The following is a 22,007-nucleotide window of genomic DNA, read 5'->3' as shown; positions in this document are numbered from 1 at the left end:
AATTCCTACCTTAAGAGGTAAAACATGAGGTAAAAATATTTTTAATGTATTTTTCGTGGTGTCCTTGACAGGTATGTATCATCAAACAAGTGTCTATTCTGTTAATTGCTTAAAAAAACCACTTCTAATTTAAACTCAGTTGGGCTGCTGTATCTTGGATACATTTGCTGCTTGGCACTTGCAAAAGGAATAAAGCTATGTACTCTGTCCAGGGAAAGACAAAGATGAATGCCTACAGGGTCCGGGATATGGCGAAGGCCACTCTTTTCCTTTGAAGTAGTGTAACAGAAGCGACTTGCAGACACAAAGAATGTTAAATGACTGGAAGGTACAAGGCACTTGTTGCGGTGACACACAGTTTATTGTAGAGTGATTAATTTTATTTCAACTAGGATCAAGAAAATCAAGAATTGTTAGAGAAGTTCCGAACGCTCCACAGCCAAGCTGAGGACTGGGAAGTCAAGGCCCATCAAGCTGAGGGAGAAAGCAGCTCAATACGTCTCGAACTCCTCTCTGTCGATACCGATAGAAGACATCTACGAGAGACAGTGGAACTTTTAGAAAAAGAAATTCAAGAGGTAATAACCAGTACTCCCCAATAAAATTGAATCTTATCAAGGAAAACCGTTTATACTTAATTGCTTTTTTGTTTGTCTTTAAATAAAAGATAAGGAACATTTTCTATGCTTGCATGGAAATTAACTTTTATCCTTGAATGTTTTGAAGGCAGACACAGAATATTTGAAATGGTAACTGCACTTCTGGCTAGAGTAGTATCATTTCTATTCTGCTTAATTCACTGCTGATGCCACAGCGATAGATTTTCAGTTGTTAGGGGGAGAAAAAAGATTGTTTGCCTGTATGTAAGAGCCTTTTAGGTTACCTATCCATAAAATAGGTGTGATATTTGCTTGCAGTATTTCACAAGGGCATGATTAATTATTTGTTCAAAGCACGTTAAGTTCCTTGACTGAAAGGCTCCATGTGGAAATCATAGAGGCAGTAGTGGTGGTGGTGTTGATATCTTAGTAGTACCTAGTAGCCAAAGTCAAAGATCAAGGCCCCCTTTGTGCAAGATGCTGCAGAGAAATGCAAACCAGTATTAGCACTCTGTAATGCTATACTATTGTTACTTAAATCTCTGAACATGCTCAATGGACCCCGTCTGAAATTACCATTTATTTTACATAAATCAGAGGAGTTGAAGAAGTTTTTGTGTTGTGGTTAGGGACTCAAGTTGATGTGGAATCTTGTGAATAGATTGAGGTTTTGAATGCGGCAATACCTTTATCCCCTGAATCAGAGTTTGATTTTGTAGCTGAGCAGTTGTAAGGCAGCATGGACAACCTCTATTTCATATGAAATAGAGTACTGAGGTATACTTGCATGTAAACAGCAACAGGATATGGCTGAATAGGAACAGCAATTTTGGAAGCAGAAAACATAGTTCTTTAGAAAATAAATGTACAAGATTCTTCTTAGTATTATAGATTTAATAGAACAGTAAGACTACAATGTGTATCTATTTTTTGAAGTATTTGAAAGATCCTTGATGGTTAATTGTGATTAGTTGATAGTGAAATGTCTGTAGCATTTTGTTTCCTCTGTTCTTTTTCTGAGGTTACTCACACCACTCTCCCCACCTACCCAGTGTATATGGATGGGAAGGTTTGGGAATGGGTGAAACCTTGGCTCCAATCACCTAATGTACCAGCCAGTGTAGCTGTGCTGGTATGCCTGAGGGCATTTGCTGCAACACTCCTCTGGAGTAGGAAAGGCAGACTCTGGCTCTTAGTCACCACTGACGGTAACTCCTCACTTAAAGTCATCCCAGGTAATGTTGTTTCGTTATTAGGTCACTGACCTATTAGAGAACATACTCCTTTAAAGTCCTGCAATACTCCCTTATAATATTGTTTGGCTCCCCCGCTCCGCCAGCCCGGTGCTTCGCGGCTGGAATGCCCAGCAGGCGGAGCGGGGCAAGCCCCCATGCCGCGACCCTGCTACGTACTTTCCTCAACCAAGCTTCACAATCATCATTGGTGAGTACAGTATTCAATTGTTTGTTTAAAATTATTTAAAACTTATACTGTATATGTATATAATGTCTTTTGTCTGGCAGAAAAAAATTCCCTGGAGCCTAACCCCCACTATTTACATTAATTCTTTTAAAGAAATTGGATTTGCTTAACATCTTTTCACTTAAAGTTGCGTTTTTCAAGAACATAACTAGGATGTTAAGTGAGGAGTTACTGTACTTACTTGTATACTCGTTGGAAAGCACTACAGATTACTGCACCTTACACAGAGCTTAGGGCCAGCCACAGCTAAACCATAAAATACTTGTAGCTCTGCTGCCTGGACTTCTATAAATAATAGAAAGGAAAAACAGTAAAGGAACGGCATAGCAATTTTTCCTTCAGCAAAAATTCTACCCTCAGTTATTCCCAGGAAACTCCATTGGGTTTATGGAGTTCTATGGGTAACTGGTAGAACTCTGCCATTAATGTCTGCATGGCATAGTGAAAAATGCCATAGTGAAAAATCTTGCCCTTTGGAGTAACTATTGTTAAGTAGAGCCGGTTTACATTCCTGTGGAGGAACTGTTTGGTAAAGTTTATATGAAGACTTCAAGATGGAGGAGTTAGATATTGCATGATCTCAGAAGTGGATAAATATTGCCACTATATCTTCCAATAATTCCATTTCACTACATGGGCCAAAATGTTCTTGTGATATTTTTCAGAGTTAAGTATTAGTTCAAACTTTTGGTTCTTATAACAACATATTATAGAAAACTCTTTCCTGGGTATCTGGCTGGTGAATCTTGCCCATGTGCTCAGGGTTTGGCTGATTGCCATGTTTGGGGTCGGGAGGGAGTTTTCCTCCAGGGTAGATTGGAGAGGCCCTGGAGGTTTTTTTGCCTTCCTCTGTAGCATGGGGCATGGTTGACTGGAGGGAGGCTTCTCTGCTCCTTGAAGTTTTGAACCATGATTTGAGGACTTCAATAGCTCAGACATGGGTGAGGTTTTTCATAGGAGTGGTGGGTGACATTCTGTGGCCTGCGCTGTGCAGGAGGTCGGACTAGATGATCAGAGTGGTCCCTTCTGACCTTAGTATCTATGAATCTATATTAGATTATTCCAGTTATATCAAATGAGGATTTCATATTTGAAGAAACAGTCTTTCTGAATGAAGATCAAAAAGATTTTAACAGCCAAGCAGAGACGGGCCACATTTCTATCTGACGTTCTTAATTCATTGACAAAAGAGCAATTAAGTTCAAGATTAGCAGTTGAGTAAAAGATGGAGTTCAGTCTTCAATTTTTAAGTTTTTTAATTTTCTTCTGAAACACCAATATAGTCTATTTCTGCATTTTGTTTTATATCTGTGTAGTCCTTCAAATGGTTGCAAAAGTTTCTGAGAAACCTGGTTTTTAGGGTTCTTGTTTTTTTTTTAAACCATGGTTTAGGAAAAAAAAAAAAAGTAAGGTAGTCTAGTCTAAAGTTCAGTTTAGAGCTCAGGGAAAAGATCTTAAATGTATGTAACTTTGTTATGCAACTTTTAACACTGGGGGAAAAAAATCATGACCTCTTAACTGTTGTCTGTTTTCATTTAGCATATCAATGCACACCAAGCATATGAATCTCAACTCTCTTCAATTACAAAAAATATGTCCAGATTGGAAGAGGATCTCAAATACGAACAAGAAGAAAAGTCTTCTGTATTAGCTGACCTGGCTTCTGTGAGGGAACTGTGCATGAAACTTGAGTCTAGCAAAGAACATTTTTCACGCCAGCTAACATCCAAAAACCTGGATTATGAAAGGGTAAGAAGCAACGACTAATATAGTTCTTGTTATAGCACAGATACACAATTTGATTTCCTTACTTGGGGGAGCTCTAATAATTCCTTTTTCCTCTTACTTACTACTTACTAGTAATGATGATTACTAGTAATCATTTCTGACATGCACATACGCTTCACTGGGGCTCCTTTAGAATAGGAAATAAGTGTGTGTGCATGCGCGCGCGCGCGCGCACGGATATAACAAACAGATGCGTGTTAGTCCACTAATTCTTGATATATTGTACAAACTTTAAATTTTCTACTGATTATTAACCTACTATACATTATACGTTTTATTTAGATCATGATGGTTTGTTTTTATGTCTATTAAAGTGACTAATTTTAATAATTAATATAATGTATCTAATTCTGAAGTTATATGACAAATAAAAAACCCTCAGGTTAAAAATGGTGACACTAGCAGAGTTAAGATTAAGTTTAAAATAATCGTGTTGAACATACCATTATGGTTAAGGCATTTTAATGTTTGTGGTTCCAGATTTATTCCTTTTTGTATTGTCACTACAAGGCACAAGATTGTTTGGGTGCCCTAACTGAATATTTCCATCTTAACCATTTAGATTTCGTATACATTTAATCTTAATTCTGAATTTCCTGGGTTTCTAAGGCTTATTTGAAGAATTATGAAAACATTCCTGTAATGTGTTTTTTCTAAACCCTTACATTAAAATTGATACGTATATTTAATTTTAACTCCCATTTTAATTTAATTTCTTGTCTGTTAAAAAAAATTTTATAAACTGTAAATTAGTCTTTTTCAGAGAGAATGTGAGAACTGTACACACACGTATCTGTGTGTATCTGTTTGTAAAATGCTCCATAAATAGTGAACATTAAATGTAAGGCTAGTAACAAATTTACTGTAGTAATTATTTTATACCGTAGGTTCTGGCTGAATTAGAAGATATAAAGTCTGAAGCAGAGCTTTTAAAAAAGCAATTGTCCAGCGAACGACTTACTATTCAGAATCTTGAAACACTGCTGGCTACTAGCAGAGACAAAGAGTTTCAGAATCATTTAAAATCCCATGAGAAAGATTCAGAAATTCAATTACTTAAAGATAAGCTAACACTTGCAGAGAGCAAACTGTAAGTTCTAAAACAGACAACAACATTTCTTCCAATATTTTTACTTTTTTTATTTTATTTGTATTTTGATTGTGAAAAATCTTTGAACTGTATAAAAACACTTATTTACATAATCAAACCCCCCATGCGTGGTCAAAAGATTGTTTCTGAGAGAATCATTGTTTGTATGTGTACCTGTTAGAAGAGTTTGTGTGTTCAAATCTTCCATAAGAGCCCCAAACTAACAAGGACTCTTGACGTGGGCTTCCATCCTCCCAGTTACTATTATAAATAGCATTTCAGCTACAGGAAAGAAACTTTCTCAGTCAGATTAGGTTTATCTGTTTCAGGAAATGAAGTTAGGGAAAAATACTAGGGTTATCGATTAATCGCAGTTAACTCATGCGATTAACTCAAAAATTAATCGCAATTAATCGCAGTTTTAATTGCACTGTTAAATAATAGAATACCAATTGAAATTTTATTAAATATTTGGATGTTTTTCTGCATTTTCATATATATTGTATTCTGTGTTATAAATGAAATCAAAGTCTATATTATTTTTACTTACAAATATTTGCACTGTAAAAATCACAAACGAAAGAAATAGTATTTTTCAATTCACCTCATACAAGTACTGTAGTACAATCTTTTTGTTGTGAAAGTGCAGATTTTTTTGTTGTTAATGACCACACTCAAAAACAAAGCAATGTAAAACTTTAGAGCCTACAAGTCCACTCAGTCCTACTTCTTGTTCAGCCAATCACTAAAACAAACAAGTTTGTTTACATTTAAGGGAGATAATGCTGCCCTCTTCTTATTTACAGTGCAACTAGAAAGTGAGAAGAGGCATTAGCATGGCATTTTTGTAGCCGGCATTGCATTGTACCAGATATGCTAAACATTCGTATGCCCCTTCATGCTTCAGCCACCATTCCAGAGGACATGCTTCCATGCTGATGACGCTTGTTAAAAAATAAGCATTAATTAAATTTCTGACTGAACTCCTTGGGGCAGAATTGTATGTCCCCTGCTGTGTTTTACCCGAATTCTGCCATATATTTCCTTTTATAGCAGTCTCGGATGATGACCCAGCACCTGTTGTTCATTTTAAGAACACTTTCACTGCAGATTTGACAAAATGCAAAGAAGGTACCAATGTGAGATTTCTAAAGATAACTACAGCACTCGACCTAGGTTTAAAATCTGAAGTGCCTTCCAAAATCTGAGAGGGACGAGCTGTGGAGCTTGCTTTCAGAAGCCTTAAAAGAGCAATACTCCGATGCAGAAACTACAGAACCTGAACCACCAAAAAAGAAAATCAACCTTCTGCTGGTGGCATCTGACTCAGATAATGAAAATGAACATGCATCGGTCCGCACTACTTTGGATTGTTATCGAGCAGAACCCATCATCAGCATGGATGCATGTCCCCTGGAATGGTGGTTAAAGCATGAAGGGACGTTTGAATCTTTAGCGCATCTGGCACGTAAATATTTTGCAACACCGGCTAAAACAGTGCCACGAGAACACCTGTTCTCACTTTCAGGGGATGTTGTAAACAAGAAGAGGGCATCATTATCTCCTGCAAATTGTAACCAACCTTATTTGTCTGAGCTGAACAAGAAGTAGGACTGAGTGGACTTGCATGCTCTAAAATTTTTCATTTTTATTTTTCAGTGCAGGTTTTTTTGTACATAATTCTACATTTGTAAGTTCAAATTTCATGATAAAGAGATTTCACTACAGTACTTGTATGAGGTGAATTGAAAAATACAATTTTGTTTTTTACAGTGCAAATATTTGTAATAAAAAATAAATATAAAGTGAGCACTGTTCACTTTGTATTCTATGTTGTAATTTAAATTAATATATTTGAAAATGTAGAAATCAAAAAATATTTAAAATAAACGCTATTCTATTGTTTAAAAAAATTAATCGTGTTGTTAATTGCTTAACAGCCCTAACATAAACTACTAAAAAAAAAAGGAAAGAAGCATTTTTCTTCTGCATAGTAAAGCTTCAAAGCTATATTAAGTCAATGTTCAGTTGTAAACTTTTGAAAGAACAACTATAACATTATGTTTAGAGTTACAAACATTTCAAAGTTAGAAACAACCTCAGAGGCATTCGGAACTCTGAGGTTCTACAGTATTTTTTTTATCTATAAAGGAATATGATGCACTGTAGTATGAATTTCTTGAAGGACTTCCAAGTTCACACTTTAGTCTTTCCCAGGTTAGCTTCATCCAGTAAATTGTCATTGTATTCATTCAGTTCTTCCCAACACTTCTGATTCTCACTCTGTTATTTTGAGCTGTTTGAAGTAACAACTCCTCTTACTTCATTTTTTGGTTTGCCTTGTTCATTTCTGTTTTTCCTAATTCCGCTAAGATACCAGCTGAAAGTGTGCAACAATTTAAGAAAATTCTTTGTTACTTCTCATGATATTTTTAGAACCAGTCATAATAGAGAAGTTTCCATGCTTCGAAGTAAAGTTGCACAGCTGCAGACTGACTATGATGTTTTAAAAAGGCAACTGACAACTGAACGATTTGAACGGTAAGCACCTGTGTTGTTTTTGTTTCAGTGCGGTGATCCTCCTTTCCCATCATTAAGTTAGCTGCTAATGCAATACCATGTGTTTGAAAATAGCTTTCCTAATAATTTTATCCACTGTTTACCATAATTCAGTTTTCACACAATCATTCCTTTGTTAGTCCAAAGAACTCTTGGTGTTGATTACATTCAGAATATCAATACAAGAATATATACCCTCATATTTTATATCCTAGCAACAATATAGTTATAAAGCATTGGCCAAAATTCTTACAACTGGATCAAGCCCAGGAGACACCTTCCCATCATGTTTTGATTCCCGTGAAAACTCTGACAAAGAACCCCCAAAAAACCTTGCTTTTGTATATACTGTAACAAACAAGTGATGTTATTGCTGGGTATCAGATCTTAGCTAAGGCCAAATGAAACAGCATAAGGCTGAGCCCTGTTGTCTGCCCCTGTCAAGACAAGAGTAATGGCTGGGCCTCTTTTATCAAGGTTTTCTTACCTCATTTTGTCATATTTTTTCCTAACTACTCGCTAAGCATTTCTTTTTAATAAAGTAAACAAATCAACAATTACCTGCATCTGGTATCCAATTAGCTCAGTGGTTCTCTTATTTGCATCTGTAGTAGTTTACATGCCCCTCGCCCGCCCGCCACACAAGTGCATGTACTAATTTTTTAAAAAAAAATCAACATGCAACTCTCACTAAATATTAAAAACAGCAAGGCATTGATTGAAACAGAGCCAACAATCTATTGTAGTAAGAGCAAAAGCAAAACTGCAATTGTGCTTGATGCTTACAATTAAATGTGCACACTTGCGTTGTAGCAAATGGATTAATGTACAGAGGGCAACAATTTTGTATAATGCTATGCAAGTTTAACAGAAATCTGTCAAAAGGCACAGTACCATCCTGGGACCTGGTATGTCTGGAGGAATCAGCTGTGCTATTCATTGATGTGGGTAAAATGTGCACAGTAAGTTGTTTTTTTGTTTTTTTCCTAAAGCTTCTCATGCTCCCTCAGAATACATTCTGTGCCCACCTCCCAAGGGCACATGCCCCCCAGTTTGAAAACTTCTGAATTAGCTATACTTTCTTTATTTCTGTTACCACAACCCAAATCTTAAATAAGATCATGCTAATATTTTAACAGTTGCTACAAGTTTAACACAATCCCCGTCTCATGATCTTATTTTTTTGGTCACATGCTTTGGGCCTAACCCGTTCTAACACCAAAACTCAATTTAAAATCATAATACACCCAGGTCCAATGTAGGCCTATATTCCCACACCATGGTTGCAGCTTGGATATTGGCGCAAGTGATGTCATTTTCTATCCTCTTTAGTGCCGTCTGAGGTCTAAAATAAAGAACATTCTCAACTTCAAAGTTGGGGGGTAGGGTCTTTGAGTTTTTTTAATGTTACAAATAGTTTCAGGTACCATACCTAGTTCTGATCTACATGCCTCCAGCTTCCATCCAGGACACATCACACGATCCATTCTCTATAGCCAAGCTCTAAGATACAACCACATTTGCTCCAATCACTCAGACAGAGACAAAAACCTACAAGATCTCTATCAAGCATTGTTAAAACTACACTATCCACCTGCTGAAGTGAAAAAACAGATTGCCAGAGCTAGAAGAGTACCCAGAAGTCACCTACTACAGGACAGGCCCAACAAAGAAAATAACAGAACGCCACTCGCTGTCAGCTTCAGCCCCCAACTAAAACCTGTCCAGCACCTCATCAAAGATTTACAACCTATCCTGAAAAATGATCCCTCACTTTCACAGATCTTGGGAGACAGACCAGTCCTTGCTTATAGCCCCCCAACCTGAAGCAAATACTTTCCAGCAACCAAACACCACACGACAAAAACACTAACCCAGGAACCTATCCTTGCAACAAAGCCCGATGGCAACTCTGTCCACATATTTATTCAAGTGACACCATGGTAGGAACTATTCACATCAGCCACACTATCAGAGGCTCATTTACCTGCACATCTACCAATGTGATATATGATTCATAGATACGAAGGTCAGAAGGGACCATTCTGATCATCTAGTCCGACCTCCTGCACAGCGCAAGCCACAGAATCTCACCCACCCTCTCCTATGAAAAACCTCACCTATGTCTGAGCTATTGAAGTCCTCAAATCATGGTTTAAAGACTTGAAGGAGCAGAGAAGCCTCTCTCAAGTCAACCATACCCCATGCTCCAGAGGAAGGCGAAAAACCTCCAGGGCCTCTCCAATCTGCCCTGGAGGAAAATTCCTTCCCGACCCCAAATATGGCAATCAGCTAAACCCTGAGCATATGGGCAAGATTCACCAGCCAGATACTACAGAAAATTCTTTCCTGGGTAACTCAGATCCCATCCGTCTAATATCCCATCTCAGGGGATTTGGCCTATTTACCCTGAATATTTAAAGATCAATTACTTACCAAAATCCCATTATCCCATCATACCATCTCCTCCATAAACTTATCAAGTAGAATCTTAAAACCAGATAGATCTTTTGCCCCCACTGCTTCCCTTGGAAGGCTATTCCAAAACTTCACTCCTCTGATGGTTAGAAACCTTTGTCTGATTTCAAGTCTAAACTTCCTGGTGGCCAGTTTATACCCATTTGTTCTTGTGTCCACATTGGTGCTGAGCTTAAATAATTCCTCTCCCTCTCCGGTATTTATCCCTCTGATATATTTATAGAGAGCAATCATATCTCCCTTCAACCTTCTTTTAGTTAGGCTAAACAAGCCAAGCTCCTTGAGTCTCCTTTCATAAGACAAGTTTTCCATTCCTCGGATCATCCTAGTAGCTCTTCTCTGTACCTGCTCCAGTTTGAATTCATCCTTTTTAAACATGGGAGACCAGAACTGCACACAGTATTCTAGGTGAGGTCTCACCAGTGTCTTGTATAACGGTACTAAAACCTCCTTATCCCTACTGGAAATTCCTCTCCTGATGCATCCCAAAACCGCATTAGCTTTTTTCACAGCCATATCACATTGGCAGCTCATAGTCATCCTATGATCAACCAATACTCCAAGGTCCTTCTCCTCTTCCGTTACTTCTAATTGATGTGTCCCCAACTTATACCTAAATTTCTTGTTATTAATCCCTAACTGCATAACCTTACACTTCTCGCTATTGAATTTCATCCTATTACTATTACTCCAGTTTACAAGGTCATCCAGATCCTCCTGTATAATATCCCGATCCTTCTCCGAATTGGCAATACCTCCCAGCTTTGTATCATATGGCATTATGTGCCAGCAATGCCCCTCTGCCATGTACATTGGCCAAACTGGACAGTCTCTATGCGAAAGAATAAATGGAAACAAATCTGACATCAGGAATCATAACATTAAAAAACCGGTAGGAGTACATTTCAGCCTCTCTGGCCACTCAGTAACAGATTTAAAGGTGGCAATTTTGCAACAGAAAAGCTTCAAAAACAGACTCCAACGAGAAATTGCTCAGCTTGAATTAATATGCAAACTAGATACCATTAACTTGAGTTTGAAAGAGACTGGGAGTGGCTGGGTCATTACACATATTGAATCTATTTCCCCATGTTAAGTATCCTCAAACCCTCTTGTCAACTGTCTAAATGGGCCATCTTGATTATCGCTGCAAAAAATTTTCTCCTGCTGATAATAGCTCATCTTAATTAATTAGCCTCTTACTCCACCTTTTCATGTTCTCTGTGTATGTATATAAATATATATTTATTTATCTTTTTACTATACGTTCCATTCTATGCATCCGATGAAGTGGGCTGCAGCCCACGAAAGCTTATGCTCAAATAAATGTGTTAGTCTTTAAGGTTCCACAAGTACTCCTGTTCTTTATACCTAGTTCTGAAACTCCTGGTAGATCCAGGGGATTTACAGTCACATTTTAAAGTAATTTTTTCCTCACCTCTTGAGGTATGGGAGACCCATACAAAAAACAAATATACTGAGTTTACAGAAGAACAAGACTGACTACATGAAATGTTGTCAAATTCACAAAGTAAACAAACTGAAAAAGAAGAGAATTTTTTTCTAACCTTTTATCATACCCTTAAGTGTTATTTTTAACAATTAATTTTAAAAAGTGAACTGTGTCTCTTAAATATAAATGTGGAGTGGAAATCTATCAACTTCATGAAAAAACTCGTACAGATACAGACAGACATCATCTTCCTCTCCAAATGCAAACAGATGGACATCGTACCAAAAGGACTGAAGGTAAAAAATCCATTACAATCTACATACCACACAGACTATGCTGACAGCTTGTGCCACACACTCTCAAAGAAACTGCGGAACCACCTGATCAACATCCTCTACAGCAAACAGTGAGATTAAGAATGAGCTCTCAAAACTGGATACTCTCATAAAGAACCAACCTTCCACACAAACTTCCTCGTGGCTGGTCTTTACAAAAACTAGACAAGCCATCTACAACGCACACTTTGCTTCTCTACAAAAGAAAAAGGACACTAAACTCTCGAAACTACTACATGCCACAAGGGGCCACAACAGTGGTTCCCTTAACCCACCCAGCAATATTGTTAATCTATCCAACTATACTCTTAGCCCAGCAGAAGAATCTGTCCTATCTCGGGGCTTCTCCTTTTGCCCCTCCACCCCCACGAACATGATACAGTTCTGTGGTGACCTAGAATCCTATTTTCGATGTCTCTGACTCAAGGAATATTTCCAACACACCTCTAACCAACATATTAACCTATAAGGACCCTACCAACACTACAAAAAGAAGGATTCTGGGTGGACTCCTCCTGAAGGTCGAAATAACAGACTGGACTTCTACATAGAGTGCTTCCGCCGACGTGCACGGGCTGAAATTGTGGAAAAGCAGCATCACTTGCCCCATAACCTCAGCCGTGCAGAACACAATGCCATCCACAGCCTCAGAAACAACTCTGACATCATAAACAAAAAGTCTGACAAAGGAGGTGCTGTCGTCATCATGAATAGGTCGGAATATGAACAAGAGGCTACTAGGCAGCTCTCCAACACCACTTTCTACAAGCCGTTACCCTCTGGTCCCATTGAGGGTTACCAAAAGAAACTCCAGCATTTGCTCAAGAAACTCCCTGCAAAAGCACAAGAACAAATCCGCACAGACACACCCCTGGAATCCCGACCTGGGGTATTCTATCTGCTACCCAAGATCCATAAACCTGGAAATCCTGGATGCCCCATCATCTTGGGCATTGGCACCCGACAGCAGGATTGTCTGGCTAGGAGACTCTCTCCTCAGGCCCTATGCTACCAGCACTCCCAGCTATCTTAAAGACACCACTGACTTCCTGAGGAAACTACAATCCATTGGTGATCTTCCTAAAAACACCATCCTAGCCACTATGGATGTAGAAGCCCTCTACACCAACATTCCACACAAAGATGGACTACAAGCCATCAGGAACAGTATCCCCGATAATGTCATGGCTAACCTCGTGGCTGACCTTTGTGACTTTGTCCTCTCCCATAACTATTTCACATTTGGGGACAATGTATACCTTCAACTCAGCGGCACTGTGATGGGTACCCACATGGCCCCACGGTATGCCAACATTTTTATGGCTGACTTAGAACAACGCTTCCTCAGCTCTCATCCCTGAATGCCCCTACTCTTCTTGCGCTACATTGATGACATCTTCATCATCTGGACCCATGGAAAAGAAGCCCTTGAGGAATTCCACCATGATTTCAACAATTTCCATCCCACCATCAACCTCAGCCTGGACCAGTCCACACAAGAGATCCACTTCCTGGACACTACGGTGCTAATAAGAGATGGTCACATAAACACCACCCTATATCGGAAACCTACTGACCGCTATTCCTACCTACATGCCTCTAGCTTTCATCCAGATCACACCACCATCCAGATCCATTGTCTACAGCCAAGCTCTACGATACAAGCGCATTTGCTCCAACCCCTCAGACAGAGACAAACACCAACAAAATCTCTATCATGCATTCTTACAACTGCAATATCCACCTGCTGAAGTGAAGAAACAGATTGACAAAGCCAGAAGAGTACCCAGAAGTCACCTACTACAGGACAGGCCCAACAAAGAAAAGAACAGAACGCCACTAGCCATCACCTTCAGCCCCCAACTAAAACCTCTCCAACGCATCATCAAGGATCTACAACCTATCCGAAGGACGACCCATCACTCTCACAGATCTTGGGAGACAGGACAGTCCTTGCTTACAGACAGCCCTTCCCCCCCAACCTGAAGCAAATACTCACCGGCAACCACACACCACACAACAAAAACACTAACCAGGAACCTATCCTTGCAACAAAGCCCATTGCCAACTCTGTCCACATATCTATTCAGAAGACACCATCATAGGGCCTAATCACATCAGCCACACTATCAGAAGCTTGTTCACCTGCGCATCCACCAATGTGATATATGCCATCATGTGCCAGCAATGCCCCTCTGCCAGGTACATTGGCCAAATGGAACAGTCTCTACATAAAAGAATAAATGCACACAAATCAGACGTCAAGAATTATAACATTCAAAAACCAATTGGAGAACACTTCAATCTCTCTGGTCACTCGATTACAGACCTAAAAGTGGCAATTCTTCAATAAAAAACCTTCAAAAACAGACTCCAGTGAGAGACTGCTGAATTGGAATTAATTTGCAAACTGGATACAATTAAGTTAGGCTTGAATAGAGACTGGGAGTGGATGGGTCATTACATAAAGCAAAACTATTTCCCCATGTTATTTCTCCCCCCACCCCAGCCCCTACTGTTCCTCAGACGTTCTTGTTAACTGCTGGAAATGGCCCACCTTGATTATCACCACAAAAGGTTTTCCTCCTTCCTGCTGGTAATAGCTCATCTTAAGTGATCACTTTCCTTACAGTGTGTATGATAAAACTCATTGTTTCATGTTCTCTGTGTGTGTATATAAATCTCCCCAGTGTATTTTCCATAGAATGCATCGATGAAGTGAGCTGTAGCTCATGAAAGCTTATGCTCAAATAAATTTGGTAGTCTCTAAGGTTTCACAAGTACTCCTTTTCTTTTTTGCGAATACAGACTAACACGGCTGCTACTCTGAAACCTGTTAAATATAATTGAGACTTTTATTTAAAATGTGTATATGATATCCAATTAAATTATCACCTTTCATTTTCTTTTATCTTCTAATAATTTCTGCAGAGAAATATTATGATGTGGCAGAATATGAATGCTAATAGTGGTAATAAAGATAAAAGTGTGTACAAATTAGTGTTTAATAAAATTACTGTCTACTTGGTAGAGAGCGCGCAATTCAAGAAATGCGTCGACATGGCCTGTCCACATCTTCTGTACGTACCTCATCTCCACTTAGTTCAACAATGAGATCTCCTTCCCATTCTCCAGAGCGCACAATTGTAAGAACAACCGATCGAGCAGCAGCAGAAAAGTAAGTAATTTGTTGATTTTTGTCAAGATTAAGTGTTCACAGAAGAATTAAATGCAGCTGTTTTTAGATTGAAATGGATGGCAGGAAATCAGCATTTTATGTTTTGGTGCATATGAAATATTTAAACACTCTAATGATAGTTCACTCTTATAGTGTTTTAAACAAAATAAATAGTATTGACTGAAAACATTAAATGCTAGTTATTCTCCAAAAGCAAAGTATTACAATGGATTCCTGCTTCTGGGATTTTGCTTATAGAACAGGACTGCCATATACATCCATAGATTTAAAATTCTAAAACCATTAAACCCCTTCACCAGTAGGGGGGAGCTGGGGCATGACTGTGCCGCTGAGCTGATCCAGTAACTCCTCACTTAAAGTCTTCCCGGTTAACATTGTTTCGTCGTTACATTGCTGATCAATTAGGAAACATGTTCGTTTAAAGTTTCACAATGCTCTCTTATAACATCGTTTGGCAGCCTCCTGCTTTGTCCACTGCTTGCAGGAAGAGCAGCCCCTTGGAGCTAGCTGGTGGGGGCTTGGAACCAGGGTGGACCAGCAGCCCCCCATTAGCTCCCCATTCCCCTAAGTTCCCTATGCGGCAGTTCAGTTGCTGGCAGTTCAGCTGTCCCTCCCCCCACTGCCATGTGCTGCTCCTGCCCTCTGACTTGGAGCTGCTCCCCGGAGACTCCTGCTTGCTGTGCAGAGGGCGGGAGAGAAGGGGGCTAATGTCAGGGTGTCCCTCTGCTCCTGCACCCCACTTATCCCATCTTCCATAGAGCAGGGGGGACACACACGACAGGGCTCAAGACAGAGGGACCTTCCTGGCAGCAGCTGCCATCTCAGCTTGATCTACTTAAAAAGGCAGTGTACTTAGAGTGGGGTCAGCATACGTAAAGGAGCAATGCACATCTCTCTCTCTCTCTGAGATGTCGGTGTGTGTCTCTGTCTGCCGTGCTGTCCTCCCTCCCTCCATTCGTGCTGCCTTGTAGAGTGTGAGGCTACATTAACAACAATAGGTTTCAGAGTAGCAGCCGTGTTAGTCTGTATTCGCAAAAAGAAAAGGAGTACTTGTGGCACCTTAGAGACTAACAAATTTATTAGAGCATAAGCTTTCGATGAAGTGAGCTGTAGCTCACGAAAGCTTATGCTCTAATAAATTTGTTAGTCTCTAAGGTGCCACAAGTACTCCTTTTCTATTAACAACAATAGTTTAACCCTTCAGGGCTCAGCCGATTGCTAGTTCATCATTTAGCAGTAAGGCATTCCCTAGGAAATATCCCACCCTCTGACTTCACCACCTCAACCAAGCTTGACAATCATCATCGCTATGTACCGCTATTAAATTGTTTGTTTAAAACTTGTACTTAGTGTGTGTGTGTGTGTGTGTATTTTGTCTGGTGAAAAAAGTTTTCCTGGAACCTAGCCTGCCCCCACCCCTTTACATTAATTCTTATGGGGAAATTGGATTCGTTTAACATCATTTTGCTTTTCAGTCGCATTTTTCAGGAACATAACTACAACGTTAAGCAAGGAGTTACTGTATAGAGTATGTCTACACAGCTAAGAAAAGCCCACGGCTGGCCAGTGCCAGCTGACTCAGGGTTATAGGGCTCAGGCTGCAGGGTTGTTTCATTGCTGTGTATACTTTCGAGCTCAGGCTGCAGCCTGAGCTCTGGTGCCCTGGAAAGTGAGAGGGTCCCAGAACTCAGGATGCAGCCGAATACGGAAGTCTACGCAGCAATGAAACAGCCCTGTGAGCCCAAGTTGGCTGCCGTGGGCCAGCCTCAGGTGTCTGGTTGCTACCTAAACATATCCACAGTGTCCTGTATTGGCCGGAGCTTGAGTATTTGTGCAGTCTAATAAATTTGTTTCCTTTCTTCAGCTTTGGTGATATATGCCCTGCATCTTGCCTAGTCAGCTGTAGATATTATCCAAGCACAGAGGCTACTCTGAGATTATAGTAAACCTCACTTAAACACTCTCTTCACCACACCTTGGTCTGATATTCTCAGCATTAGTGGCCTCACAAAGATCAGGGTTGACAGCTGCTCCACATTTGATACACAAATCATCTCATCTAGTAACCTGAAACTACTACATGGAAAGATGAGAATGATTTGTCAGGTTGATACCTGGAAAGCTGGAGGAATTTCTTATGTCACGACATTCAGGGGTACTGAAGAAGACAGCCTTCAATCCTTCCTCTCTACCTCAGAGTAGTCACACTCCTAATTTTTGTAGAGAGGGGCTAGGGTCATCCAACTTATGCAGAAAACCACTATGGGCTCCCAGCCAGAAATCATACCCATCCAATTCATCCATATACCACTCTAGCCATGTGTAAGGTGACAAAATGCAAGCACACACTGCCAAAGAGTGCCACTGACTACTTCTACCTTTTACATTGGCACTTGATGGAAACATTATTGATGGTCAAGGACAAGCCTAATAGTTCAGCACCCCTGAACCATAATTCTAACACTGGGATGTTCTAAGAATGAAGAGCAACAACCCATACTCGGAGCTATCTGTTAACAACACATACACTGTTATAAGAATCTTATACTAAGGTAGATAGCATAGATACATAGGTAAATACTAGTATGAGTTTTGGAAAAAGTCATACCAGTTTATCAGTTCTCTCCCCTTGCAAATTTGTACGGAATTCAGTCTATGAGGGATTGGAAATGGCCTATAATCAAGTGTGGAAATCCTCCAACGTACTTGATACCCATAGATATATCTGCCTGAGATTTTTGGCTTTCAGTAGGTAGTTTAGCTGATTGAAAATTTGCTAAATGGGGATTTAGGCAGAGGACAATCTCATGAAGGCAAAAAGGAGTGTGGTCACATTCTGTTTCTTGGGGTCCATTATCCAACCGTCTACCTTCCACAAGAGAGGTAACGGACAGGCCACGATGTTGTTCTTTATTTCTAGGTTGGTTTGAAGGATACCTGGAAGGTGTTGGGCCTCTGTATTAGCAGGAAGCCAAGGCCCAGGCTACTAAGCAGCAAAAACCTTGATATTTTTGAAAGGTTCAAGCACAAACTGCCAGCTTCCCAGATGCATCTTGGGGACTCTTCCATTTCTGATTGCCAAGGTCTGAATGTTCAAGGTCATGATAAGGCACAGTCTATCAGAGGTAGATCAGAATCTCTAGCTAGCCTGTCATCTTTTACTGTCCAGGAGATTTGCAGAACACTCATGTATGTCTCTACATTTTTACAAAGCATTGTTGTTTTAGATATGACCTGTCAATGGTACAAACCTGGTTACAGGTTTGTGTGACCCACCTCTCCCGCTACTACATGTTACATCTCAGTGAAAAATCAAAATCAAAGGATTGTGAGTTGAGCTCTGTTTATTTTCAAAAAGTATTTAGTAACCTGGTATGCTACCACAGCTGGCTTGTCTAATTAGATTACGTCTGAACTGTCAGAGGGGAACCAAGGATCCTGAAATTGCACAAAGTTAACAGAAGAGATACCATTTCATATTTGTACTTTTTCTATGGACTTTGCTTGAATCCAAATACTCTTGAAATTTCTGATTTCATACACAAATTTGTCCGATCCCAGCTCTGAGTCCAATGCATAATTGTTCCTTGGCAATCAGATCTGCCCATGAACTTTTCACTTTCTCTCTCTGATCACTTTTACTTCTTATTTATCCCTTCCTTGCAGCTTTCCACGGTGGAAGTATGTTTTGTCAATTGTGTTGTTTTATACTGTGTACTGGGAATTTTTCCCCTTTTTATAAGCCATTTAGCCTAAACTAATAACTTTCTACTTGTCCTTGGCTTACATTTTACTTGTGTTCAGTGCTTGTGCGACGTGTCAAGAATGAAATACATATTAAAATAAATTCTGTGGGTGATATCGTGGGCTGATTCAAGTAATTTAGGAATAAATTATGAAGAAGGTAATATTATTATATATTTTACCCTTGGTTCAATTGATAAAAATACTGTAAGCAGATGTTTATATTTTTAAAATTTCTTCTTCCTCCCCCCAACCAGAAATGTGAGCTTCAAGGAATAACCATACCTGGGATAGTCTTAAAACTAAACCAGTAATAGAAGGATTAACTTGTTCCAAGGACTTTTGAAAATTATGAAGGTTGACATGAATTCTACCTCTGACTTTGCTTCAAATCAGTGATAACTTGCGAATGTGTGTGTGCATGTCATAGAATCAGCCTTGCAAAATTCTGTTCTCCCATTTATCTGGGGGTGACAAGGTGTTTCTTTTTGTGTGTGCTTTTCATTGCCAGTCGATGCACAAAATTCATGCATTATAACAAAGTTGCATGACAGTTTTGCAAAGCTAGTATAATAGCTATATAAATTTATGGTACAAAAGAAGGAAGCTGGGTAAGAATAACTGATGTAACAACTTCTGATGTCTCTGCTTATTTAAATTTGCTTAAATCAGATATGGCTTCAGAAATATGTACATACTACAGCATGAGTGAATATTGAACAAAAACAGGTTTGAACTTTTTTTAAAGATTTGTTATGCTTCTGGTGGATTTCCATGTGTTTTTGAATTTTTTTACAAGTGTTTTCTGTTTATGTCATTGCTTTTATACACCCCCTGTATTGTAGTATGTCAGTTTATTTTCTGAATGTATTATCCTCGCTGTAGAATTTTCTTCTTAACAAAGAGTAGTGTCAAATCAATAATTGTATTTTATAAATTTACTTTATATGTTATTTCTAATAAAAAGAATAGTCTAGTCTTCTGGAATACCATTTATACTTTTAAAACTTATTTTGCTAATGTTAATGAAAAGTAATGGGAATAAGAGATTTTAAATTTGTACTGTATTATAATGTACTAAATATTACACAATAGTTCTATTTTACTTGATATGAATATTCCCAAACTAAATCTAGAGATATTTTTCAATTTTTTTTTAAAAGATCAGAACAAAATCTGGAATCGTTCATACAGTTGAGTTCAAGTTTTTAAAGAGATGTGACACAGGGCCTTATTAGGATACAGAGCTACTAGGTAAGTGTAATGAGGATTAATCTCTTTAAGAAAACTCTGATAAATATGACAGACAATTATTAAAAGTTTAGGTCAAAGTAGATTATGTACTCTGCTACATTCATTTTTTATAACATATTAAAGCTGATCTATGTCAGATAACTGTATATTTGGATTCATCTTAGTTGTCCTTCTCCAAAATGTTTAATTTGGTGCTTAATAGTGTTTAGTAATTCAAAAGATAATGTGACAAGTATTTATTGCTGTTATGTATAGGGTTAGAAGGGGAAACCTATACTGTTATAATGCATCCCTGCTGACTGATTTACAGCATTCCATTCATATAACTTTGAAGAAAATCCTGTACTTCCCAGATTCCATTATGGACATCAATAAGGCATAAAGAACATATAAAATGACATGGAAGAATTAAACTTTGAACTTCGCTACACTTGGTCTCCTATCAACAGTATTTTGCAATACGATTGTGACTTAATAAAAATATATTTTATCTGGAAATATTGTAATTAACTTAAATATATTGTTGCTTCCGTATATAAGCTTTATTCTTGTATGAAGGTGGCATATTGTGTCAGTTTAGACAATCTTATCTATGTAGAGACTAGATCATAAGGACTGAATGTGACAACATAAAACACACAGAAAAATTCAGAATTACTTGTAAATATTTTAAATAGGTTAGTTCCAACCTCTGGGGTCATGGAAGGGAATTGCTTATACAAGAAGAGTACAATTCTATTTTTAACGGATTGTTGGTTTGTCCATTATGGGGTGAAGGGAATTGTTGGTTTGTCCGTTATAGGGTGAAGTGAAATGATGCTGTAGTGATAGATGCGATCCCAAATGAAGTTAAGGCAAAGCTTTCATTGACATCAGTGGTGCATGATGAGGTTCACAGTAACTATATAAAGTACATTCTTACATTATTCAATTTTGTTTCTGCTTTGGATAGTCTCAGCAGTAGCTTTTACATCTTTTAATTTATATTCTTTTTACTGTCAAACTTTTTCAATAATAAAATACTAAGTGAAAAGAGCAAGGGTATGATTACACTACAAAATTAAGTCGATCTAAGTTATGTCAGCTGCCACAGTAATTAAGTTGGTTGTGTACATCCACACTATGCTCCTTGTCAGTGTTGTGCATTCTCACTACCAGTGCTTGCATCAATGCCGAGAGCAGTGCACCATGGGTAGCTAGCCCAGTATGCAACTCATCACCATCTAGCGCAGGGTGTTTGGGGTAGGCTTTGCAATGCTACAAGGGGGAAAAACATTCACGCAGCAGTGACTGGGAAAATGGCATGAATGTCACATGATACAGTTTTCTCCATCATGTAACTGTAGACGCTATAGACACTGCTTTAAGTCAATGTAACTTGCATTACTCATGGGGGATGGCTTTTTCACACCTCAGAGTGATGCAAGTTACATCGACTTAGGCAGTAGTGTATACAAGCTCATAGTGATGAGCGTTGTGAACACAATGTGCCTGATCTTGCAGTATTTCCGTAGCTGCCGCACGGAATGTGACAATTCCTTTCAAGTAACCTTGCTGGAAGCCGTGGAATAAAACCATTCCTGGTTGCTGCTGGCAGTCACAGAGCAACTGAATATGATGGAGCACTAGTCTGGTCTTGAGAAACAAGCACTGACGGGGTGGGGGGTTCGCATCATTATGCAGGTATGGCATGACAAGCAGTGACTGCAGAACTTTTGGATGCACAAGGCCACTTCTTTCCTGGAACTGTGTGTGGAACTTGTCCCAGCCCTCCTGCACAGCAACACCCAAATGAGACCTGCCCTGACAGTGGAGAAGCAAGTGGTGATCGCTGTGTGAAAGCTTGTAATGCCTGACTGCTACTAGTCAGTCAGGAATCAATTTGGAGTTGGGCAGTCTGCTAGAGATAGTGGATGGTTTTGCTGCAGTGGGGTTCCTGAACGACGGTGGGGCAATAGATAGCGCATCTGAAGGATATGCGTACCATCATCTGCTGTGTATCATGCTCCTTCTCCTGAGCTTTTCT

The 22,007-nt window shown here is 39.1% G+C and overlaps 1 protein-coding gene across 7 annotated transcripts in view; it reads left to right on the top strand.

Annotated features, from left to right (window-relative positions):
* CEP135 (centrosomal protein 135) overlaps window positions 1-20,479 on the top strand; it is a 111,051-nt gene extending 90,572 nt beyond the window's left edge. For 2 of the 7 annotated variants that reach the window (XM_038400677.2, XM_038400679.2), the window contains exons 21-26: window positions 393-578; window positions 3,621-3,830; window positions 4,757-4,959; window positions 7,396-7,500; window positions 14,816-14,962; window positions 19,891-20,479. In XM_038400677.2, coding sequence (XP_038256605.1) covers window positions 393-578; window positions 3,621-3,830; window positions 4,757-4,959; window positions 7,396-7,500; window positions 14,816-14,962; window positions 19,891-19,939 — 900 coding nt within the window. In that variant the 3' untranslated portion in view covers window positions 19,940-20,479. Of the gene's footprint in view, window positions 1-392; window positions 579-3,620; window positions 3,831-4,756; window positions 4,960-7,395; window positions 7,501-14,815; window positions 14,963-18,984 lie in introns of all 7 variants that reach the window. The other 5 variants (XR_006281068.1, XM_043513778.1, XM_043513777.1 and 2 more) reach the window with 5 other exon arrangements.
* Window positions 20,480-22,007: the final 1,528 nt, after the last annotated feature.

The sequence above is a fragment of the Dermochelys coriacea genome, chromosome 4, assembly GCF_009764565.3.
Source record: "Dermochelys coriacea isolate rDerCor1 chromosome 4, rDerCor1.pri.v4, whole genome shotgun sequence".
Classification (NCBI taxonomy): domain Eukaryota; kingdom Metazoa; phylum Chordata; order Testudines; family Dermochelyidae; genus Dermochelys; species Dermochelys coriacea.
This window is presented reverse-complemented; position numbering and strand designations above follow the sequence as displayed.